A 25,299-nucleotide genomic window follows, 5' to 3' on the forward strand; every position below is an offset into this window, starting at 1 on the left:
AGTAGTGACTAATCTTATTTTCATAATTTTAATGGTAAAGTTCAATTTTCAGCCTCCTCACTCTTGGCTAAGATATTGTAGCTTATATTAGCGCCATCTTCTGGGCTGACTGTGCATATTCACTACCTTCATTTACAAAAAAACAATTCTCAGTAGACATTGTGATTTTAGAATTTTTATTAAGATGCTGTCATTAAAGCAAAAATAGTGACTGAAATTCATGTTAAATTCTTCAATTACAACTTTTAAATCAACTTGTGCTGATATAATTTGTAATGAAAAATATATTAAATTAGAAAAAGGAAAAATTGTATTTTTACTTGTGTCCTCAACTATATATACATTTAGTGAAAACATTAGACTCTTTTATATATATATATATATATATATATATATATATATATATATATATATATATATATATATATACAGTACGTTTAGCTGGTAAAAGTAGCATAAATACATTTACTTTAAGCCTTAAAGCACAACTTTCATCATAGAATGAAACATTTAAGAGTCACAGGTTAGATTACAGGTCAACTGGTTTTGTCCCACCAGGTTCTGAATGAGCTTCTGGCTCTTTTGAGGTGCTGGGCTTGACCACCTTCTCACTCTGGGTCCGGTTCTGTTTCTCCCTCTCCAGAGCTTTCTCCATCTCTGTGTAATAATCCAGGGCTTTCCGCACTGGGTCAATGATGTGTTGCTGTTAGAAGGTTACAAGAAAGTGTTAGAAATGTTTGTCCTGAGAATTCCTATTAAAAAAGAAAAGAAATATGCATGAAGAAATATTCACATTTATTAAAAGCGACATTAGACAAAATCACATTATAAATTAATGACAGCAGACTCTGAGTAAGTGATGTTTGACCTCTTAAAAATATATTAAATTATCATTATTATTATAATTATATTATCTAAATCTTTTTCTACTAGGCAGCATGTCAGATCTCAACTAATCAAATTGCACTAGTAGAAGAAAATCAAAATCTAAACTTCTTCTAACTTAAGCCTGAAGTTTATTCATTTAAGGCACATGTCCAGTGTTGGGGAAAGTTACTTTTAAAAGTAATGCATTACAGTATCGCATTACTCCCTAAAAAACTAATTGCGTTACTTAGTTACTTTTTATGAAAAGTAATGCATTACCTTTCTTTTGCTTTACTTTTTCCTCACCTTGCTTAATAACAATGAAAAAAGTTCTTTTTTGGGCAAATCTAAAGGCCCTTTCAAACCAAAAGTGAAATGAATAAGCCTCCGGCTAAAGGAAATGCATATTTACGCCTGTACAGTAGAGGGCGCAGCTCAAACAAACCTTTCAGCTGTGCTGCCATTCTGGATTAAAGAAGAATAGGATACATGAGAAGGAAGTTCAACACTCTTCTAAATCTAAAGTAATTTTTTTTATTTGTATGGTTGAATTCATTGAAGGTCAGCAGCAAAGACATTGGTTAATAAAGTGAGATTAAATACATAAAGTATATTTGTGCAAATTTATATATTTAATTATTACAGGTTTGCATAAAATTCTGAGATTGCATTTCACTGTTTTTATTCATTTTGAGGAATGCTGAATGTTTTCGTGCAAGCGAGATGAGTAAATGCATGTTCACATTTAGTTTAGAACTACAATAACCATGTTGTTTACACAGCGCACACAACACCTCACGCACCCAACATGTACTTTATTTCTCTCAACATGGGGACAGGAGAGCTGTAAGACAATAAATATGAAAACAAAGTAACTTGCATTACTTATTTGAAAAAGTAACGTAGATATTTTGTTGTAAATTAAAAAAGTAATGCGTTACTTTACTAGTTACTTCAAAGTAATCTGATTATGTAACTCAAGTAACTTGTAATGCGTTACCCTCAACACTGCATGTGTCAAACTCATGCACTCCTGCAGATTCTAGCTCCAGCCAGCTCCAAAACAGCTGCCTGGAAGTTTCTAGTAATCCTGAATTTCTTGGGTGCATCTCAATCAGCTCCCTACTACTGTAGTCAGGACACTGACCAAGAGTTCGGCCATTTTAAGGGCTGTCCCAATTGCAAATTCCTACCAGTGCACTAAAACATTTGCTCCCTAAAAAGTCCAACAATGCACCGTGAAATCCAGGGAGCATTCATGCTCACTATGTTCGCTTGACGGAAGTTCTGAAGCGTGGAACATAAATCACGTGAGCCAACTCATTAAATATAATGGCATGCATGCCACAGATGTCACCAGAAATAGAGACATCATGTCCCCAATGTGTAGTGAGCCAGGGTCCTTACTGTCCTTACCAGTGCCCAAATTCGTGTACACGACATAGTGATTCATGACCTCAGACACTAGGGAGCTGATTGAGACACAGCCTAAGTTTGACACCCCTGCACTTATACTTATAACTTATAGCACTTGTCTTACATTATATTTATTATATAATCTCAAGGTTATTACAGAGGGGTTTGTTCATGTATCATCAACCTGATTTATTCAATTTTTTTCCAAAAAAAACATGGTGTAAATGTCATTTTTATTGCTGAGTTGAGACTGTTGAGACAGTATTTTCTGATTTATTGTGTGATAAAAAGAGATATCCAAAATCCTCTTTTTAAAACCTTTAACTCTAGTATGTCAACAAAATGAAATAAGAATTTTGAGCCTGGCTTTATCCAATGTTAAAATTTCTGTTTTGGAAATGTATGCAAATAAATGCAATTTTTGGTATCTCATCACAGTATGTCACAAACATCTTCCCCTGAGATCTTCCTCACCTCCAGACAGGGGAACAGATTAGCCAGTTCAATGAAGAGAGGAAAGAGAACGAAGCGGATGAATCCAGTCTGAGAAGACGGTTTGGTCACTTTGTCTCGATCCATGAACGGGGTGACAGGGAGACCTTCCAACTTCTCCATGTCACTCTGGACAAAGATTTCAGAACTCTTTTTTACATTAGATAACATAAAAGCACAAAATACTACTGTTTAACATGACATTTGTACTGTACCGATGCCAACATGACACTGGGACATTTGAGTATTATACAAAGTTAAAAAAAACATGTTAGCAATATTAACAGTACCTGATTAAAGAACTCCTGCAGCAGACAGTCCAGCCACGGTTCTGCCACATCCATGGGTCTTGCCTCATTGGAGATGTCGCTTACTTTAATCATGATCATCATCAACTGCAAAAGAAGCAGCCAGACAGGAAATGCCCTAAAGTGGATCATCATCAACAACAGTCCTACAAGCTGAACACTTATTGCCGCTAAACTATATTTAAAGGAAAAAAATAATTTTCTGAACATAATGTAAGTTATTTTCCTGTTTAAAACTCGCCACCGTGATGCTAGGGTGAAATGGGTGGTTGTCAGGGTGTTGCTATGTGGTTGCTAGGGTCTTCTGGGTTGTCCTTACCACATCTCTGTGATCCTTGTTGCTGAAGTCGAACACAGGGAGAATGGTTTTGAACTTGTTGAGGATGTCTGTATGTCTGGTCATATCAGTAGCGAGAATACATCTGCAGTAATGATAAGTAGTTCAGTTTCAACCACGTGTTTGGTTTCATATGAAAACGGTAGTTAAGAATAAAGCTGAATAAATTATATACTTAATTATTCCCTCTCTTATTCTTTTGTAGTGCTCCGTCGACAAGTTTCGGAAAATGTTGCTTTCCGTCTGAAAAAGAATTAATGTTGGTATTTCTTGCACATAGAAAATGTGCATACATACTGCATACTACCGAATTAGTATGCTTTGTATGGTAGCACTACCATACTGTGCGGTTTGAAGGGCTATAAATTGTTATATATATGCAAGAAAAATAAGACCCTTCGCAAAGACCCGCCCCCCTTAGTTACTGTTGCTTTGTCCGACAAGCCGTGGCGCTGTCACGCCACACGCAGTGACAAATACATCGCGGAGCAAAGAGGATACTGACAACACGTCGACAGACAAGACAAAGCAGGTTACTTATAATATTAAACAAAGTCCCAGCTTTCAAACTGTGTAGTTTTTTTTAAGAAACTCAAACAATAAAAACCGTTTTGTGGCTCTTTAATGTGTCGTGTCAGATTGCTGTAGCGCCTCAGCTCAAGAGGCTCGTAAACCGATCATCTCTTCCTAGTAACGTTAGTCCATTTATAGCATCAAATAAACATGAATGAACATGAGAATGAATGTTGTTTCAAATGCGGAAAGATGTCAATATGCAGTTTTTTTTTAAGTTTCACTCCACCAAGTTTAATCTTCTAACTCCTGCCTGCTTGTCGGACAAAATGGCGGATTCTGCGTTTTGATTGGTTAGATCCCTTGTCAATCAAACTCCCGGCGAACGGAGAATACGAACCGACGTCATGCCGTGTTGCATGCCGGGGCGGCGCCGCCATTTTGACAGGATCGCCCCCTACTACTTTCACATTCACATTTGTAAGGGTATCATTTGCAGGGAACAGAAGCTATTTTATAGCATCGCATGATAATTTTATTTATTTTTTCACATAAGTTTTGTAGAATTTCGTTTACAATGTTCATCTGTTTACCGTGTCGCACACTGGACGCTCGCTGCTGCTTCAGCCATCATATGAATATCCAAATAAAAGTATGTGTTCAACACGCTGAGAAAAATCGATTCATTTATTTGTTGGAAACGTTTAAATGATGCGTAAACGAGCATACTGAGTAGGCCTACAACTGTTGTCATTGTAAATATTACTTTCCACGATCCCAGAGAATCAGAGATTATGGGTCAGTCAGTGGACAGACGGACACGAACACACTGTATTTTTATATTTATTTCAACAGATGACAAACAAAATCAAAAACCTAGGAGCTTGTCAACAGTTTAGTAGTGAGTCCTTGCAAGGGCACATTTTAAAAACGCTGGCTTAGTGTATTATGATGACATTATAATAAAAGATGTGCAGACGAGCCCTGAATATGAACGCAACGCGTTCTCCACACAGTATGGTTTAACAGATATGTACAGAATCTTGTGTTTGTCTCGGTGCATTAAGCGTTTCTTCATTCTTAAAAGCATTTGAATCTCCCCGTTAAAGTTCTACTAATTCACGAGCGGAGTGGGAGTCAGACTCGCAAAAGGTAATGTTAATTATTAAACCAAAAATTTCAAAAAACACTCAGCAATGTTATTCTTTTATTGACTGATATGTAGTGGGTTTAATCAGTGCCATTACTAAAAGATTTGCCATCCGGCGTCTTCTCGTCATCTCCTAGACCTGCTTCCCTTGTTGTTTTTACACGTAGAAAAGACAAAAAAAAAAAACGTTGCTCATTGTCCAGTTCTCTCCCTTTTAGAACGATTATCAGAGTTACTATCACCATTATCGATGCAGCATTAATGACATACAATGGTGAAATTTTTCACAATCATGACAGAAAACAAATTACTGAACTAAACTCAATGAGGGAAAGGCTGCGCGATCCTGTCAAGATGGCGTTTAAACAAAGAAGTTACCCAGAACTCAACGCGGCGTGACGTCAGAATCGTATTCTCTATTCATTGCACAAATGACTGTCAGTTACATTAATGTTTTTTCTTTAAAACAAAAAAAAAAAGTAAAATGAATGCTGAACATTAATATCAGTGTAAGTAAAAATGATCAAAGTTTAAATTTACATTTATTCAAAATATTTATTTAATTGATTGTGATTCATATCTTGAACAAAAGCTTACATTTTCCAGGATTTCAAAGGCTACAGCGCAGTGGTGATTTTCCAGTGGGGAGATGTCATTGTATCTCAAGGCAAGCTCAGTGCGGGCATTAATCTGAAATGAGACTTTCCATCAGTTCCATCAGTTTACTGTTTATTACTGCAGCAGAACCCGTGACAACGTCCATCTCACCTGGTAGGCATTGTTGTAGCCGGTGTGATCTAGATCATGACACACGGCTGAGGTCAGCATGATGAGGAGGTCAATACTGTCAATCTTGCTTCTGAGATCTGTTAGCCATATCAGCCCATACATCTGACAAACAATGGACCCAGATATAAGTAGTAAGGATTTTTCTCATTGGGACAGTTGACAAAACTGGATGGATAGATGGATGGATGACTGACTGACCTTCAACCTTCACCAACCTTCACATGTATGGATTACAACACAATAATTGTCCATTTTTATGGTTTTAAAAAACAACAATGACCCACTGGATGGAGATTTAATGGGGCAATTAATGAAAACAATCCACTGATTCCAGTAAAATTACAATCAACATTTTTGGCAGCATTGGTAATAGTGAAATGATGGCTGTGTGGGGCATGACATTTATTAATCAAGCAGAAGTGGGTAATTGGAGTGATTGGAAGAAATCCTGAGGCTGAAGCTGATTGCACACACTCTTACCATCTGAGTGACACAGAAACAGTGCTTGAAGTTGTGGAAGGGGATGTTATTGTAGCGTCGGTACACTTCATAAAGAAACTGCTGCAGCACGTCCAGCTCAATGTTGAAGGTGGAGATGAAGTCCAGATCTGTGTACATCACCTGGAGCAGCACCATAATCTCAGCATCCTCCCATTGCCTGCAATAGCACAACATTTTTATTTGAGGCTAATTTAAAATGAACGGTGTCTTTTCCTGTTAACCCCTTAGAATGAATCATATCTTGTTGTGTTAATCTGAAGCTAAAGGCTGGGTTCAGCAAGATCACTTGGAAGACTAATGCATTAATGAACACCCTTTGCTCACAAGAAGTGCTTTTGATTTGTAAACCACGAACAGGACCATTGATATTGATATGAGGCCCTTCGGGCAGATGAAAGGCCTGACCTCTGCCATGTTCTTTATGCATATTTTAGAAGTGCTGTGCTTTGCTTCACTAACAATTTCCTATTCATGTATGACAGGTGCAGGACTTTGATGTGGCTACAGCAACTGTGGAAACTCCATGTTTTCATTTTTCTTTTTTTCACTATATAGGAAACACTTACCAGTTATCAAAGGTTGGTGTTTTAAGATACTGTCTCACCTCTTCAGAAACCTCCAACGAACTAGAGAAAGTAAATCAGGGGCAATTCTTTTTTTCTTTAAAAAAAAAAAAAAAAAAAAAATTTGCAATTGCTTATTACACCCTTGTAAGTGGCAGGAATGTCACCTCATTTGGAGGAACTTTTCCCTGACATGCTCACACTCCTCACGGGTCTTGCGCAGGGTTCTTTTATGGTAGAAAGGGGAGGGCTTGTGGGTGCTTTCCGACATGTCCTTAAACAATCCCAGCCAACTCAGGTGCTCAACACTCTACAGAGAAAGACATTATTTGTGACCCTGGACCACAAAACCAGTCATAAGGGTCATTTTTTTTGAATGATTAATGTATGGTTTGCTAGGATAGGACGATATTTGGTCGAGATACAACTGTATGAAAATCTGGAATCTGAGGGTGCAAAAAAATCTAAATATTGAGAAAATAGCCTTTAAAGTTGTCCAAATGAAGTCCTCAGCAATGCATATCCACTCACAAAAATACATTTTTTACATATTTATGGTAGGAAATTTACAAAATATCTTCATGGTACATGATCTTTACTTAATATCCTAATGATTTTTGGCATAAAAGAAAAATCAATAATTTTGACCCATACAATGTCTTGTTGGCTATTGCTACAAATATATCCATGCTACTTATGGTTTTGTGGTCCAGGGTACATTTTATACTTGGAAAACTTTATTTAATATTTTTACTGGTAGAGAGATTAAAGTCTTTAATTACAAAAGAAAGAAAAAGAAAAAAAGAAAACACACTATAGCTAGATAGATAGATTGATTGATTGATAGATTGATTGATACCTCCAGTTTCTCTCTGAATGACTCCACCTGTCTCTTCATCTCATACACAATGGCAGGAGTCTCTGATGCTTCAGCTAGAATTCTTTTCTCCAGACTCTGTAACCTGTTTAAAAGTAAATTATGCTGTGAAATAATAATTTTCTACAAATATTTTTTATTGTACTTTTTAATTTTATTGTATTTTGGAGTAAAATAAGTGCCAAAATCTGTGGCACATTTAAATGTTTTCGTCAACTTCTAAAGTTCCACCCTCTCGCCAAAACCCCACCTCTAAAGTCATGCCAGCCAAACTGATGTCATACCGAATGCGCAAAATGATTGACAGGCAGATGACATTTCTAATTGGCTAGTTTTCTGATGGCTAAGGCACTGGCCACTGCTGCTGTCACAGACAGGTGTGATTTTAGTGATAGCCAGTATATTTTATCCCTGCATGCTGTTTTAAGGCACCGCTACTGATTATCACCGAAAATGAAATTTTTAATACTATAGGCTAACTGATACACCAAAATGTGCATTTTAAATATGTCCCGACCTTACCTTTTCTCCATAGAAGAGAGGTCAAATCCCAATGCAACGCCCAGCTCTGAACCTAAAAGAGAGTGTTCAACATGATCCTAATATAGTGGTTATATGTGACCTAGAAAATTATGTTTATTCATACGTTTATATTTTGCAATACAATTTATGGTGGAGAATACCTAACAGCTCACTGTTGCAGTCTGCAGCAACCACTTCCAGCTTATAGCAGGAGTGAGGACTGTTGGGGGCCAGCTGAGGGGAAATATTAATGATATTGCCTTTAGTATTATAGAGTTTTAAGATGTCATGAGGTCCCGCTTCAGCTGCAGCTCGGAAAAGATCTGTGATGACACACACAAACATTTAGCATTAACATTGCAGATGTACTTCATCATCATATTTCTCCTCTTCATGAATGAAGTACAATGGAAATTTCCTCAAGTCATGTATTTAACGCACTTGAAAATTGGTAAGTTAATACTGAAAATGCCATATGTTTCCTTTAGGGCACTGCTAGGCACTTGAAGACTGACGGACTGTCAGCACCACCTGTGACTCAAGCTGATGGTTTATTTGTTCGAGTCGCAATCTGTGACAACAAATTCACCCATGCACACTGAGTCAAAATATGGAAGATATATATAAAAAGTTAATTAAATCTCTGATAGGTCTCTAGAGAACTGGATTCTTATATTTTTTAAAAAGATAGATTAAACAATAAGATCATCCTCTGACCATCTCTTATGTTGTATTATCTATCCAGGTCGACAGAACAGCTCTTCAAATGGGCTCGCTGTAATTGAGAGGACCTGATTAAAGAACCCTGGTGCCCTTCAGAATGAGAACAGTCCTCAAGGATGTTTTTCACCACAATAAAGGTTAATGAGGACAGAGAGCCAATTTGGTCATAACAAAAACTTCTTTTCATATAAGAAATCCTATTTGATGTTGATGCATGAATTAAAGCTAGTGTCATTAAAAGAAAGAAACTACTTTTACAATCGGCTTTTTTAAATCTGATAATCTATATAATATAATAATGCAATATATAATAATTTAATTTATATTTTCAATAATTTACATTAATTAAATTTTAATAAATGTAATTTTATTATTATTGGTTAGGCAGTTCAATTTCAATACACTACAATATGCTTTGGAGATATATTTGACTCATGAACTTTATATTTCACCGCGTGCATTGAAGTAGCTTACAGCACGCCAAAAACTTGCCATTTTAAAGTATAAAGTTCCAGTCAGACAAAAAATATATATCGTGTGAGACAATCCTTACCTTTAACATCTTGTGCAGGACAGTCAATGGGAAACTCAGCTTGTTCTGGTCTTCCATTCACAGTAAAATAGATGATTTTAGTTGCCATGTTAGGTGATGCTCTGCTGAACTCTCACCGTTACTGAATGATATGTGTACAGTGTGACATCAGAGATTCAGCCTATCACTCATTTAAAACCCCGCCCCCTTTTACAGCATCTCCCTGCTTGTATGTCCTGAAAGTTATTAATTCTGAATATTAAATCTGAATTTATTTATTTTTAATGTATTTTAAATGCTAAATGCCTGTTTAATTAATCTAAGAGTGTTTATTTATAATTAGTATTAATAATATTATTTTTCTTTCACATTTAAAATAATAGAAATGGCTTAAAATTACGATAATTTAAATACAACGTGCCATTTTTTTCAGTTAATCATCCATCAACTATAGTCAACTATATAATGAAGTTTTAGTATTATTTAGTTAGTATTTTAATTTATGTAGGTGAATATTTATTAAAACATAAAAACTATAAAATAACAAAATATGTAATCGATGTATACTATAAGAAAAATTAGAGAGGAGGAATGAATGAGTTATATATATGGTTTATGGTTTAAAAACGTTGTAGATATAGTGGACTTTTATTTTGTATTTGTAATCTGACTTTTATTATGAAGTTTCCTGAACGAACGAAGCAGTTTCCTGAAAGAAGCGCAGCGTGGTTGCAGGAGAGGTAGTACGACATTAGGTCCAAAACGTATTTATTTCATCAATCTTTATTTAAACATGACAGAAGGCACATCTTCAAAGAAGCCGGCGAAAAGCCTGCTGGCTCTGAATCCAAAGCAAGACGCAGAGTTTAAGAAGAAGGTCCAACAAGTGAAGAATCGTCCTCAAACGGTATGATGCGTGACCATGTGGCTTGAGTTTGGCCTGACAGTCATTTCGCTTCAAGTTGCTTTTAGAGCCTAGTTGACTGAAGTCTTTAAGCTACAATTTTGTTTGACGTATTTGTGTTTAGTTGACTTTCCTATTTTAGTATTATGCATTGAATGTGATATTAATTATGATCCTTCCCCCTCAGGGTCAGGCACTTTCTCCAGGAGTACTGTACGTTGCTCATCTTCCACGAGGATTGTCTGAGCCTCAGTTGAAATCTTACTTTGAGCAGTTTGGGAAAGTCTCACGATTAAGACTTTCCAGGAGTAAAAAGGTATGACGTGCTTGGAATTGTAGTGCACGTGTTTTACAATCCAGTTGGTCAGAGCATTATATTTATAACACTGTCAGTTTATTAAGAGGTTAACATGAAGGAAGCTGCTGAATAACAATCCTAAAGCAATTCTAATGGAATTTCTATAATAATTTGAAACGAACCTAAGACTTTTAGTAGAATCCTATAAAGAAACCTATAAGATCTTCTTGGGTGAGTGCTGTTAATCCGATAAGGTCCTTTTTAATTCTAAGAAGAATCTTGTTTTATCCCATTGGGTCTGCTTCCAAATAGTCATACAATTCCATTAGAATTCCTAATGGATTTATTTATTTCTTGTCTGTACATTTAATTTATCTATTTTATTCCATCTATTTAACAACTGATAAATAATGGCACAATCTGAAAATTACCTTTGGCATTTGTTGCCTTGGGTGAGATAATTGTGCCGACATTAATCTTGGTGCATTTAGCTTATTGCCAACTCCATTTTGTTCAGTTGTTGTGCAATGAAACCCATGTGCCAACACTATAAACCTTCTCAAACTAGTAAAACTAGTAAATTACGCTTTGCTTTTAAGATTTTAATGTTATCTTTCACAGACCGGAGGGAGCAAAGGCTATGGATTTGTGGAGTTTGAGTGTGACGAGGTGGCTAAGATTGTTGCCGAGACCATGAACAACTACCTTATGGGAGAACGGCTCATAAAGTGTGAGTTGAGAGTGATTTGAATGATTTTGCATGGATATATTGTTACATAGTATGTTGTGTAAACATTACTTTGTTTTGTCCTGTTTAGGTCATGTGATGCCACCCGAGAAGGTCCATGAAAAGCTCTTTGATGGCTCCGGGAGTGTCTTCAAGAAGCCAAAGTATCCTGCAGTTACCCGGTATAACAAAAACCATGAGGGAGATGATCTGAAGAATCTTGGCGCAAAGCTTTTAAAAAAAGAGTCTAAGCTACGCAAAAGACTGGCAGCAAAAGGCATTGACTATGATTTCCCAGGATTTGTAAGTGTAATTTTGCTGCTGCTTTTTTTTTTTTTTTTCTATCAGAACTTTTAAGATGCTTTATTCTATTGTTTTGTGTGACCATGTTGTCTTTTCCTCAGGCATCTCAGATTCCTGCAAAGAAGACTCAATCAGAAGCAGATGTTTCAGTATGCAGTGAGGTAAGCTGAAGTATTTTATTTACGTTTTCTGCACTCATTTTGTGTGCATAATCTTGGCACAGACTGAAAATTACCTCAGTTATATCCATTGACTGCAGTGAGATAACTGTGCCAACAGAAAACGGTACATTTTAAGCTTATTGTTGGTCATTGTGACTCTCAATGAAACCCATGTGCCAACAGTTACTGTAGAAAATGACTAAGATATGTAATCTTACACTATTAGTGTTTTAAAGACCATTTATTTGCATTTAGGATGTTACTCCAGTGTGCACCCCATCAGTTCTGGAGAAGAGGAAGTCGATCAGAGTTGAGGATGATGATGATGATGACGACGACGAAATAGTCATCAAAGCCATAACAGTCCCAGAAGACAGTGAAGATGTGGAACATAGTGAGGAAGAGTCTGGTGAAGAGGATGAATGTGAGGAGGAGCAAACAGCTTAATTAAAAAAAAAAAAAACTTCAATCCCTGTTTTTAGAAGGGACACTGGACTCGATTTCAGAGCCGTTTGTATATAAGTTCTCAGTCCTCCCCTATGGTTGGAGAAGAGGACCAAACACATTGTCCTCATTATCAACGATCTGTTGATTTGAGGTGTTTCATGCAATGTTGTGTACCTGTGACCTTTATGGGTACAATGTTGTCTCCCAGAAGTTTCTAAAATCATATTTACTGTGCAATACACAAGATGTGTAGTGTTACTTGGAAAATTAAATGGCAGGATGGATATCATTGTATTTCTGACACATTTTGGTATGATGTATTCTGTCCAGTACTATCGTCAGTCATGTAGCTTTACAACATTAAAATATGCTCAAACCATTAAAGCCTAATTTTTTAAAATGCTTTTTAAAGCAATTTTGACTAAACAATGGTTTGTGTGTAAATTGTTGCTGTGAAGATTCTTACAAGAAAACAGATCAATAAAAATGAATTTCTCTAAATAACCACTAGATGGAGCCAGGAATCATTTTCATTGTCTTGTTTGCTTTAATGTTATGGCAAGCGGGTTTAACATGTTTCTTAATGTACTAATAAGATTGTGTTACTAGTACATAGCAACTTATCAATTAATCTATTTCAAGACGAACTGTCCATTAGATACTATTACTTAAAGGGTTAGTTCACCCAAAAATGAATTAATGTCATTAATTACTCACCCTCATGCCATTCAACACCCGTAAGGCCTTCATCTTTCGAACACAAATTAAGATATTTTTGATAAAATCCGATGGCTCAGTATGGCCTGCATTCAAAGCAATGACATTTCCTGTCTCAAGATCCATAAAGGTACTAAAATCATTTAAAACAGTTCATGCGAGTACATTGGTTCAACCATAATATTATAAAGAGACGAGAATACGTTTTGTTCACCACAAAAACAAAATAATGATTTTGATATCAGCCCATCACTATATTGTTGAAAAGTCGTTACTTTGTTTTTTGGCGCACAAAAATATTCTCGTCGCTTTATAATATTAAGGTAGAACTACTGAACTCACGTGAACTGTTTTAAATATGTTTTTAGTACCTTTATGGATCTTGAGAGAGGAAATGTCATTGCTTTGAATGCAGGCCTCACAGTCATCAGATTTCATCAGAAATATCTTAATTTGTGTTCTGAAGATGAAGGTCTTAAGGGTGTGGAATGGCATGAGGGTGAGTAATACATGACATTATTTTAATTTTTGGGTGAACTAACCCTTTTAAGTAGTCTGAAGAACTTGTGTATTCTGTTGTTAATGGCCAATGACAAATTGCGATTCCATCCCCCCTCCTCTCAATTGATTTCTATATGTGTATATATAAAATGATTAAAGATTAGTTCAATCTTAATTGAAATATTTATCAAATTACCAAAAACAACACTAATTTCTAATACCTAGTGTTAACTATTTGGAAAAACAGAAAGGTGCTTGTTGCTATAAGAAGAATACTTAATAGCAATTAAAAAAAAATACATAGGCTTCTACCAACAAATATAAGCTTTATTTCTGAGGAATCAATGTTAAATTGGCCTGCCATAAAGGTTCATTGTTTTAGCCTCACAAGGAAAATGGCCATGTGGCTGCGAGACAGAAGGAAACCAGAGGATTTCTAATAAGCGGATGTAAACAAAATATCTGTTGGTCACTGTGTAGATAAACACTCAAAAAATAAGTGCAAAATCGCTAATTACAAGAGGTAAAGGTGCTTATAGAGAAATGACTCGCATACTGCATACATGCACAATAAAGGGGCACAGCCCACATTTTTAAACAATTGCTAGCAATCATAGTGGCATAAAAAGAAACATATTTGTCATGATAAAACGTTTGTATCAAAGCTGTAAGCTGATTGTACATTAAATCGGTAATAGAACAGAGGTGTTTGGCGCATGCGCATTCCGGCTCCATCATTGTGTCTACAGGAGCAGCACCAGAGAGACAAGCCTCGTTTACCTTTAGTAAACCAACCCGTGTCATTTCACACAGAAACCACCGCTTGATTCGGCAGAGTGAGTATATAACCTGTTATTTCAACCAAGCTTGTCGTTTACATGTACCGGTTTGGTATAAATCGCCGGAGTTTTCACAGTTTATTCGGTCGGCTAGTGAGAGCTAGCATAACCGGCTAGATGATCAATGAAAAAGAAACAAATTCATCCAGATATGATCTGAAAACACTTGATAATTAAATACTAATTCAGATTTCATAAAAAGGGTGTTGATATTTGAATTGTTAACGTATATAAAACACAGTAACATTTTAAAGCCTGGACTTGGGAGTAAAGCATCTCATTTAGGGTGAATGACAGATACTACATGAGCATCAATGTATTTACTTTGATGCTCATGTGTGATCTGTCATTCACTCATTCACTATTGAGCCTACATGTTTTGATTTTAATTTTTTTCTTTATGTAGTATATGAGTTCTGTTGCATATACAAGGTCGTTTTGCTTTGAATTATAGTCACGTTTTCACCAAATACTGGTGAGGTACTGATGTAATTTTATAGCAAATACAGCTTGTGCCCAGCAGGGTTAATTAATTTACTAGTCATCCAGTTTTAAAACAGACTGACATGTTACTGTAACAATAAAGAAATGAATTAAGCTGTAATCAAATGTCTGCGATGTATGTTTGAGGGAGGAACGGGTAAATCATGTTTGACATCATTGAATTATAATGCAGCAGTGTGTGTGTTTTACATTAAGGTGACATCACTGATGACTCAAAGATCAACTCCTGTGTGCTGATTGTGATCTATGGAGAATTAGGAGACATAGAAAAGTCTCCTCCCACCATTGTGTAGCTTAGATACATGAAGCACAGGCACAGACTTGTAATGTAAACTAAACTAAGCAAAAACAAATCTGCTTGTGACAGTGAAGATAGAAAACACACACATACAGTGAAGACCAAATGTCTGAGACCTCTTGTGAATCGTTACAAAAAAAAAGTTTTGTCTTGAGTGGAATTTGAATTAAAAAATGTGTTTTGTTTACATTTGTTTATATTTGTTTTGATGAGCTGCAGGAGCTAGTTTGTGCAAAACATTCATTTATTTTTTGCTCTCTCTTTTTTTTTTAAAAGAATTATTATTAATATTTACATTATTTGAAATCCTGAAACTGGAATTTTAAGTCTCAGATTTTCATTTTGGACTGCACTGTACATGAACACTGATCAGTTTGCCTCAGTGACCACCAATACATTCATCATTTTCAGTGTTCTGCCCTGATCAATGGATAGTACATTTTTTGCTCATTTTATGAAGTCCTGCGAGCATCAGGTAATCTACTTATCAGAGTAATACACTTTGCTGTCACCAACTGATTGCAGCGAGATTATTCCCATGATGCCTTAGCAGATTTTTGTCTCAATGCAGTATCCTAGTGATGACATTACTTCTGTTGTTGTGGTGTGTGACACAAAGCTTTACGTTACCTAGTAGTTTCCAATAGTTCGCTCAGTGTAGTATAATTTTTGCATGATAATGCTACAGAATATTTACAAATCTTCAAATTATTGTGCTTTAACTTTAATAATTAACTTGTAAATTAAAGTTAACTGTTATATAGTCATTATGTTTTCAGCCAAGCTCTTATTTTTTTCTGTAAAGGACAAAAGAAGAAATTTTGAAGAATCTTAAAGAAGCTCTTTTAAAATTTTGGTCTATTAAGGTGCGGCCATGTTTACAATTTTCCTATGTAAATTTCACTCAAGCTGTTCAAGCTGACCAACAAAAAGGTGCTCAACGTTTGATTTTGGTGTGAGCTGTGCTTTATACGCTGCTACTAGAGCTGCACAATGCTGAATAATTTGAGAATCACGATTTTTTTTTGTTTCAAAATAGAGATCGCAATTCTCTCATGATTCTGAACAAACAACTAAACAAAATAAACATGTAATTTACTATAGGTTCTGACAAAATGTTAATTGCTGCAGTCAATTTAAAAATGTTTAATTAATTTGAATTAATTATTTTAAAAAATCAGGTTAAATGAATGATTCAGTGACTCACTCATAAATATAATTAATTGTTCCATTACTGGGTGAATCAGTGTTTTTGAACAAATCTCATGTATGAATGATTCAATGACAAATACATTTTTAACAGTCACTTGTCGCCACCTAGTGGTGTAACGATGTAAACGATACAATCGTTATTTGAAGCGCCGTGTTACTTTCAAAAGGAAATTTACTCTATTTTGTTTGCTTCGGTAGACATCAGTGTTTATATCTAAAATATAAACTTTGATTCCAGTACTTCTGTTGTAAATATTTGAAGAGTTTATTTGCAAAAACAGATAACTCCATTTTTATGAATTCTCACAAATCATGTTTTTTTTATTGTGCATTCCAATTAATAACAATCAAACTGCAGTTGGGCTGTTTTGATTAAGTAATGATAACTCTAAAAAATATAGGTAAATTAAAAAATTAAAATTCATTGAAAGTATGTTTTATATATATATATTAAAAGTTTGTTTTTTAGCAAAAGCAGATAACTCCAACAGTCGTTTTTTGGCAAAAGCAGATAACTCCACATTTCATGTTTCATAGTTAAACAAAACCCAAGTAATTGCATTTAAAACACTCTCAAACACACGTGTGCACACAAACGCACACACACAAACAGATCGGCACACACATACACACACACACACACACACGCGCGCGCGCACGCTCTCTCTCTCTCAAACACACACACACACACACACACACACACACACACAGATCGGCACACAAGTACACACACACGCACTAATCCACACACGCACGTGCGCGCGCGCGCGCGCGCACACACACACACACAAGCAAAAGGACAACCAATTTTTCAGCATGTAAGTCGTGTATGGTGTACAAGGACTTACAGGAGTCGAAATCATAAATCCTCGATCACTTTTAGTGAGCTTTGATAAAACTTCCCTCAGCTAGCGCGTCTTTTTGAAGTGACTAGAAGCCTTGTCACCTGACCTGAATACTGCGCGCTGATTCGCTAAAACGGACTTATTGGTTTCTGTCTGTACACAAACAAGGGCGCTTGTCGGCTTCTGCTGTAAAACGTGAACTTGCGATGCCTGAAAGTGGGCAAAACCGGCTCTTCTGACAAAATGGATTTAGGGTACAGAACGTGCTATATATGGAGAATAATGCACAGCACTTAGTTCATTTTTTTTAAAAATGGCGTTTATCGGTTTTTGCAAATGAACTCTTCATTTGTAACACCGAAATAATGATACTGTGTGGTTGAAAAGACTGTTTGTGAAGCTGCTTACATACTTATAAATTTCATACTTATAAATAGGGCTGCAACGATTAATCGCGATTAATCGTTTGCAAAATAAAAGTCTGTGTTTACGTAATATATATGTGTGTGTTCTGTGTATAATAATTATATATATATAAATACACACACATTCATGTATATATTAAATCGGTAATAAATAAGAAAAATGTTATATTTATATATAAAATATTTGTTTATATGTAATATAAAATATATATATATATATATATATATATATATATATATATATATTTATAATACATGCATATATTTCTAAACTTTATACCTGTATGTGTGTGTATTTATATATACATAATTATTATACTCAGAACACACACATATATATTACGTAAACACAGACTTTTATTTTGCAAACGATTAATCGCGATTAATCGTTGCAGCCCTACTTAAAAATGATAAAGGCTTTCTCTGGGCCAGCGGCAGCACCAATGCAGATATGAATGTTCGAGATTGCGATCTTTTAATTTTTAATCATGCAGCTCTAATTGCTACGCTATTGACAATAGACAATTTTTGCCCACCTACATTTTGCTAATGTGTCCGCACCTTTACTCGCATAAGCTATTGTATGGCTTTGAATATAGTCAAATTGTATGGATTAGTGTTGTGGTGCTATTATGGTATCCTTTTTGTAAATTATAAAGTAAATTGGTTTGAAATGGCATAAGGATTAGTTTTAATTTTGGGGCGAACTATCCCTTTAACCCAAGTAGAATTCCTCTCTTGCTGTATCCCACAAAGCTGTGCAGCTAATGCGTGGTCAGCAAATAAATAGTTAAGAGAATGCAATCCGGACTTTGAGTTATGTCACCACCATCAAAGGGCTTTTTTTTGCTTTTCTCATAAGTGGCTGCTGATCTGAGCTGACAAATATGCAGGTCTTGCCGCACTGGCATTTGATATCCAGAGGTGGTACTTGACTAATAGCTCTCTTTTCTCATCCTGAGCAGGGAGGACCTCTGAATTATGAAGAAATGCTCCGCCGGACCCTCTCTCTCCTGCTCTAGTTACCAGAACTCCTGCTGCTGTCACCACAACCGTGATCGCTTTTGCCTCTGCTAGTGGTTTGGCTGCCTCCTAAAAGGACAAAAAGGAGAATTCGCAGTCCTCATCAGCTGTTGTCTAGTCACATATGGTGCATCGTTTGCATTCCCGAGTCGACATCCCTACCGCTCAGCTTCTTGCCAGCCTGTGGCACTCATAGGATTCATCAACACGGGATATTAATAAGCGTGTGCTCTTGTTTTGCCTTGATTGCACACGCTAAAGGCCTTTTTTTTTTAGTTTTTCCTCTCCACTGCCACACAGGTGGTGGCAGGACATCGTAGGCCATGGAACCCAATATGGAGTACTGTCTGACCCAGGTGCTACAGAAGGATGTGGCCCGCAGGTTGCAGATGGGTCCGGAGCTCATCGACTACATCACAGATTCAGACAAGTGTCATGACCTGGAGAGTGACCAGACTGCGCTAGATAAAATGGTGGACGGTATCGCCACATCTTGGGTTAACTCTAGCAACTTCAAGGTAAAGGCTTTTTAGATCATTTAGATGCTTAACTGTAATTTTCTGCAGGTTTTATTGACTTTTTCAGACTGTAAATGGTGCAGGGTGGTGTTTCAAATGGACTGGGTATTATGGGTTATAAAACAAGGGCTTTTCTTTTGGAATTCTCCTTCAGGCAGTTGTCTGGCATAGAATTGAGGGGTTGAATCGATCCCTTGAGCGAAACAGAGCAGGCTTTTGAGGTCACTGGAACATTTACAGGCCTTCATGTTGACATATTCCAAGATTAGACACAATGAGAGACTTCACTTTGTGTCCATGTCCTTGGATGATGATTAAACAATTTGTTCAACCAGAAATGAAAATTCGGTCATCATTTGATCACCCTCATGTCGTTCCGAACCGGTATGACTTTCTTTTATTGAACACAGAATAAGTTTGGTGAAACGTTTTCCATGTAGTCACAGCTAATGCAAAAAAGAGTTCTTAATAGAAGAAAAGAAAGTCCTTTTTGTTTGAAATGATGGTGAGCTCATTTTTGGGTGAACTAGCCCTTTAAAGGTGTAGATGGCAGTCTTATCTTTCATATTCATTTTTGTTATGGTCTTTTTTTGTTACCAGAACTCAGGATGACCTTAATGTTGCTATTATTATTTTTATACATGATTATTTATACAATAGGTGTCTTATATTGAATGTTGTGTACAGTAGACATTTAAGAAGGCTGATGGTTTATACTTAGTTACTGGTTTCATGTTCAAGAATATCAAACTCTAACAAAGGCAATTAATAGAGATAAAGTGTTTCATGGGAATCAGGCCAAAAATCCTCTTAAGAAGCAACTATGAGAGATTTGTATTTCAAATCTTTTGCCTTGACCTTATAGCATTGCAGTGCTAAGTTAGAGCCACCCATCTGTTTTTTGTTTTGCGTAGGTTTTGTTGAATGTGGTATATTATTTTGACAGTGTTCAGAGCCTGTTTATCTTTGATGTCACTTCCTCGAGCAGCTTGTAAACATAGAGTAGCAATTATGTCAAGCCTTTAGCATCATGAAGCGCAGCTCTGCTACTTTTTGTATTTATTTCAATGCTGTGGCATCATGCATGTAGTGTGAATTCTGAGGCTCAGTGTTTTGCAGTCACATGATTTGAGCATTAGATTGAGGGATACCGGGAGCACATTTTTCATGAACAACCTCATTTGAACTCTCTTCTTCTTGAACTCATGTTTCAGCCAGTTGCTGTGTGAATGGATAATATTTCATAACAGCCATTAGGACTGGTGATATTAAAATGATAATTGGTCAGCCTTTTGATGTAATTCAATTCAATAATGTATATTATTAATATTTTTTTCCTACCCAAACAGAGAAGCAATCATTTCAACCACAGAGATACTGTAAAGTAGATTCAAAATGATTCAAATGAGTTTCAAAATTTAATGTGTGAATTAAAAAAACAAACAAACTAAAAAAAATGTTGTTCAATTTTTTCACTAATTTGATGCTGTAAGCATTTTATTTATATATACACCAATATAACAAATCAAAGTAATAAATAGCAGTATTTATTTGCATATATATTTAACAAAAATCTGATACACTAAGCTTTTGAGTGATGCAAATTAATTGCTGAATCCATTTTGAATGGATTCATTGAAGCTGTTTGAACTGATTAGTAATGAATGAAGCATATCAAACTCTATTTTGCTAGTCAGATTTAAATCAGATGCTATTAAAACATGTCTTTGTCTTTCATGTCATGAGACAAAGAAGGATTGCACAACTAGTGTTATAGTAACTTAAATGCCTAATAAAAAGCTCATTCAAAATCATTGCAGTATTCTCAATGTTGCTTCGTTTTATATTGTGAGTCAGCAAAATCATTGTAAATATTTTGTGATTGTTTGATGTATATCGCCCAGCCCTAATAGATTTCTTAGTAATGCAATCAATGTCAGATTTTGTGGGATGTCAGTAACTACTCGGTTGCAACTGACTGAGAACAAATGATTTAGCTCACGTTGCATTTTATTCACGAGCACCAGCCTTGACGGAGACAGCAATTGATGTTGGGAGTAATGTGGAAAGTATTTGGGCAGGGTTTGGGTGAGGTTGGCCCTTCATGTGAGATGCGTCCGTATCAGAATATAGTTTGTTCTTCGAAGTAATGCTGACTCGGTTATTTTACAAGCTTTACAGTGCTTGACAGCTTTGGCTTCATCATGTTGTAGGTTGTGGTAAAATAGAATTGATTACTCATCCCTAAGTTGTGTGTTAAAGTTTTTTTTAGTTCATGACTTTGTGGTTTGTACACTATAATGGAAAAGGTTTTGTCCTGGCTGTTGGTTGTGGTCATTCCTTCTGATAACCCCTTTTTGGGTAACCAGAATTAAAAGCTTTTGTGGTTATCTCTATTGGTGTTTTTGTACAGCTTAAAACTGATTAATAAAGGCTTTAGTGCTTTATCAAAGAGTAAATCGTGTGCTGACATGTTTGCACCACAATGCTGTTTAAATGATTGTGAATGCAGTCTAGACTTTCAATCCAAAAGACCTGTTTAGCCAGTAAAGGACAAAATGCTGTCAACATTTTCTTACCATGCATGATCTACTTGAATTTGTTTTGGCAAAATGTAGCACTAATCCTCTAGATATTGCCTAATAAATCATCTATTCATTGTCTGTTCATCGAAACCTCTGCTTCCTGTCTCTGCCCAGGTTTATTTTTTTTTTTTTTTTTTTTTTAATTAGTGAGTCAGTTATTTACTGAGGTGTAATGAAAGCCATTCTGGTTTATAATTCTTTCAGAATTTGCATTGAATTTGCCACACCCTACAGAATTGGAATTGACAAGAGGAGTTGATTCTATTGCAACTAAAAGAGGGATATAATTAGTCGCGAACAAGTTTAATCATTAATGTTGACTAATTATGCCTATTTGTTCTGTAATATGTGGAATATATTATATTATACACTGTAAAACCCAATAAGTTCAGAATACTCAAAACATTTGAGGAAACTTATTACCTCAAAACATTTAAGTAAACTAACTCATTTTTTTAAAGTTGGTAGAACTTAAAATTTTGTGACAAGTGGGGCGGGGCTGAGAGCCATGGAAGCGAATCAAGGCCAATGTGGTGCACAGGTGTCTCTCACTAACAATCCCGTCACCAGCATCCCTTTCCCAACTCATCATAATGTTAATTACATACAGTTAATTTACATAAACATCACATTCAGATCTTGGTTAAATGAAATAACACATGCTATTATAACTATCAGAGAAACATTATCAGAGAGTCATTACATACTTGCATATATGTAATCAAACAACATATGTCTTAAATGTTTTGCAGCTCATCCTCAACCTAACCACAGGCTCTACTCTTCACCACAGTGGTAACCCTACAAAACTAACATAACAGAACCCCCCCTGAATCCCAACATAACACAACATTAAACATTAACTTATATCTCCATATGTTAATCTTGTGCAAAAACACACAAAATAACACTTAATTTCAACAGTTATTTATATGGTCTGACGCAAAGCATGCTGGGAATTAGAAATCTGCTGCAGCTCAACTCAATCATATTAAGCTCAGCTTACTACAATGAAATTTTGAGTTCATGCAACTTTTTTTCTGTTAAGTACAATGAACTTTCATTATTATTTGAGTGAAACAAACTCATTTAATTTAATTAATTTCACTGTTCGGTTTTACAGTGTACATGCAGTCATCAATACAGATTTTGATTTTGCCATATTGCAACACAAAATGTTTTCATATTAATAATATTTGAATGTTGATTATATGATATTGAGCTAAATCCAAGTGTACCAGTAGTACACTTTTATAAAAACAATTGCATAATTCCTTAATTCTCTGCTGGCTTTTCTGTACTGGTTAGTGATATGTAATAGGCAGTTCAGAATTATTGTCAAAATGAATGTGTGTATGACATATTCATGAGTAAATCATACTGAAAAATGAAACTTGTTGAGATAAACTACAATTAGTTTCTTGAATTTCTTTCTAAACTTTGAATCTACTTAAATTTGAATTACATATCTGCATCTATACGTATGCTTCAAACTCAATTCAAATTCAGGCATTCTCACTTAAAATGAATGGCATTTTTTGTCATGCTGTTGCTGTAAGCCCTTTCAACCACCCTTGACTTCATAATAGTGGGGGTAGATATGAATTTCATAGAAAGCAACTGCTGTGTATGGCACCTCCCTTTAACCATTGTTAAGTGTTATGTTTTGCCTCCATAGTTGAACAAAAATATTTATTATTGTTATCAGTTAAACTGTTCTCCATATTCCCAAAAATAAATTCACGTGGCACTGAGCACAGGCTTTTTGGCAATAGCAGCTATCACTGGCGTAATCGCTAATTCACTTTCAGATGGTTTATTATGGTTTTATATTTACCTGTAAAACACCTCCTCAAAGGTTCATTTCACAATTAATGCTACAGATCTAAGTTTTAAGTTGGATAAAACAATTGTGTATTAGACTAATCCCTAGGAAATTGACATTTACTTCATACTCATGCCTGTGAAGCAACCACCTATTTCCCAGAAGCATCATGAGTTAATCAAAGAGACCATTGGTGCTAATAGTTTCTATGAGCGACTTAGGCTTATTATGCGTTTGGGAAATGCAGCCCTGTTCTTATTGTGAACGATGCACATTATTCCAGAGGAAAACTATAGAAAACCATTTTTCCTGATCTAATCAATTCCCAACTGATAAAATGAAGTCCCAGTCCCACCCTACATTCTTTCTCATTCAATATCCCCTTTCATTCTGAAATGTCACATTATGGAAACAGAATAGGTTGTAAGTAACTTTTGTGCCACTAGCAACACCAAACAAAACCTCAAATCTAATGGGTTTGAAATCACCACAGTGTTTAAAGGTGCCCTAGATTCAAAATTTGAATTTACCTCGGCATAGTTGAATAACAAGAGTTCAGTACATGAAAAAGACATACATTGAGTTTCAAACTCCATTGCTTTCTCTTTCTTATGTAAATCTCATTTGTTTAAAAGACTTCCGGAAAACACGCAGATCTCAACATAACACCGACTGTTATGTAACAGTCGGGGTGTACGCCCCAATATTTGCATATGCCAGCCCATGTTCCCAACATTATGAAAGGCATTAGACAAGGGCAGCCAGTAACATCTGGATCTGCACAGGTGAATCAACAGACTAGGTAAGCAAGAACAACAACGAAAATGGCAGATGGAGCAATAATAACTGACATGATCCATGATAGCATGATATTTTTAGTGATAGTTGTAAATTGTCTATCTAAATGTTTCGTTAACATGTTGCTAATGTACTGTTAAATGAGGTTAAAGTTACCATCGTTTCTTACTGAATTCACGGAGACAAGAGTCGTCGCTATTTTCATTTTTAAACACTTGCAGTCTGTATAATTCATAAACACAACTTCATTCTTATAAATCTCTCCAACAGTGTAGCATTAGCCGTTAGCCACGGAGCACAGCCTCAAACTCATAGAGAATCAAATATAAACATCCAAATAAATACTTTACTCACATAATTTGAAGCATGCATACAGCATGCATGACGAACATCTTGTAAAGATCCATTTGAGGGTTATAATAGCTGTGTGAACTTTGTAAATGTGCTGTAATATAATCGAGAGCTCGTGTGGCAGGGAGCACGCGAATTAAAGGGGCGGCGCGCTGAAAAAATCAGTGCATAGTTAATGATGCCCCAAAATAGGCAGTTAAAAAAATTCATTTAAAAAAATCTATGGGGTATTTTGAGCTGAAACTTCACAGACACATTCAGGGGACACCTTAGACTTGTATTACATCTTGTGAAAAAGCATTCTTGGGCACCTTTAAGCTTTTTGGGAAGTCCTCTGGCTTACAGTTGTCTCTGCACAGTAAACACATGAATAAGAGAAACTTATTAAAATTTCTTTAAAATGTAGTAAACTGACAGAAAACCACATC

General features: G+C 35.7%; 3 protein-coding genes and 2 non-coding genes across 6 annotated transcripts in view; 4 read left to right on the forward strand and 1 right to left on the reverse strand.

Moving 5' to 3' along the window:
* Window positions 1-194: 194 nt before the first annotated feature.
* On the reverse strand, window positions 195-9,821 carry si:dkey-219c10.4 (high affinity cGMP-specific 3',5'-cyclic phosphodiesterase 9A). Of its 2 annotated transcripts, none has more exons than XM_048193551.1 (14): window positions 9,612-9,806; window positions 8,497-8,569; window positions 8,336-8,387; window positions 7,796-7,898; window positions 7,104-7,246; window positions 6,940-6,999; window positions 6,353-6,530; window positions 5,852-5,974; window positions 5,681-5,773; window positions 3,596-3,663; window positions 3,403-3,505; window positions 3,066-3,170; window positions 2,758-2,904; window positions 195-703 (listed from the first exon to the last, which is right to left on the reverse strand). In XM_048193551.1, the coding sequence occupies exons 1-14, from the start codon at window positions 9,666-9,668 to the stop codon at window positions 530-532; spliced, it is 1,479 nt and encodes a 492-aa protein (XP_048049508.1). In that variant the 5' UTR covers window positions 9,669-9,806; the 3' UTR covers window positions 195-529. The 2 variants fall into 2 exon arrangements, with proteins under 2 accessions (XP_048049508.1, XP_048049507.1); XM_048193550.1 differs by having other exon boundaries at window positions 196-703; window positions 8,497-8,658; window positions 9,612-9,821.
* A 448-nt stretch (window positions 9,822-10,269) lies between these two features.
* Window positions 10,270-12,934, forward strand: nifk (nucleolar protein interacting with the FHA domain of MKI67). Its single transcript, XM_048193552.1, has 6 exons — window positions 10,270-10,497; window positions 10,682-10,810; window positions 11,414-11,522; window positions 11,611-11,822; window positions 11,924-11,983; window positions 12,239-12,934. The coding sequence occupies exons 1-6, from the start codon at window positions 10,384-10,386 to the stop codon at window positions 12,428-12,430; spliced, it is 816 nt and encodes a 271-aa protein (XP_048049509.1). The 5' UTR covers window positions 10,270-10,383; the 3' UTR covers window positions 12,431-12,934.
* Window positions 11,208-11,342, forward strand: LOC125270908. The gene has a single exon (XR_007185498.1). It is a non-coding gene; the product is annotated as a small nucleolar RNA ACA64 (small nucleolar RNA).
* On the forward strand, window positions 12,042-12,168 carry LOC125270909. Its single transcript, XR_007185499.1, has one exon. It is a non-coding gene; the product is annotated as a small nucleolar RNA ACA64 (small nucleolar RNA).
* A 1,398-nt stretch (window positions 12,935-14,332) lies between the features above and the next one.
* The window catches only part of clasp1a (cytoplasmic linker associated protein 1a), an 82,033-nt gene continuing 71,066 nt past the window's right edge, over window positions 14,333-25,299 (forward strand). Inside the window, 2 exon segments of the mRNA XM_048193553.1 lie at window positions 14,333-14,484; window positions 18,737-19,312. Coding sequence (XP_048049510.1) covers window positions 19,118-19,312 — 195 coding nt within the window. The 5' untranslated portion in view covers window positions 14,333-14,484; window positions 18,737-19,117.

The sequence above is a fragment of the Megalobrama amblycephala genome, linkage group LG6, assembly GCF_018812025.1.
Source record: "Megalobrama amblycephala isolate DHTTF-2021 linkage group LG6, ASM1881202v1, whole genome shotgun sequence".
In the NCBI taxonomy this organism is placed as follows: domain Eukaryota; kingdom Metazoa; phylum Chordata; class Actinopteri; order Cypriniformes; family Xenocyprididae; genus Megalobrama; species Megalobrama amblycephala.

Bases quoted from the DNA above. Each gene is read 5' to 3' on its own strand.
- nifk (XM_048193552.1), top strand. From the start codon at position 10,384: ATGACAGAAGGCACATCTTCAAAGAAGCCGGCGAAAAGCCTGCTGGCT. The intron at 10,498-10,681 runs GTATGATGCGTG...CTTCCCCCTCAG, and splicing joins TGAAGAATCGTCCTCAAACG to GGTCAGGCACTTTCTCCAGG. The intron at 11,523-11,610 runs GTGAGTTGAGAG...TGTCCTGTTTAG, and splicing joins GGGAGAACGGCTCATAAAGT to GTCATGTGATGCCACCCGAG.
- si:dkey-219c10.4 (XM_048193550.1), bottom strand. From the start codon at position 9,699: ATGGCAACTAAAATCATCTATTTTACTGTGAATGGAAGACCAGAACAA. The intron at 7,247-7,795 runs GTATCAATCAAT...CTTTCTCTGTAG, and splicing joins CATTCAGAGAGAAACTGGAG to AGTGTTGAGCACCTGAGTTG. The intron at 5,975-6,352 runs GTAAGAGTGTGT...ATTGTTTGTCAG, and splicing joins GTTTCTGTGTCACTCAGATG to ATGTATGGGCTGATATGGCT.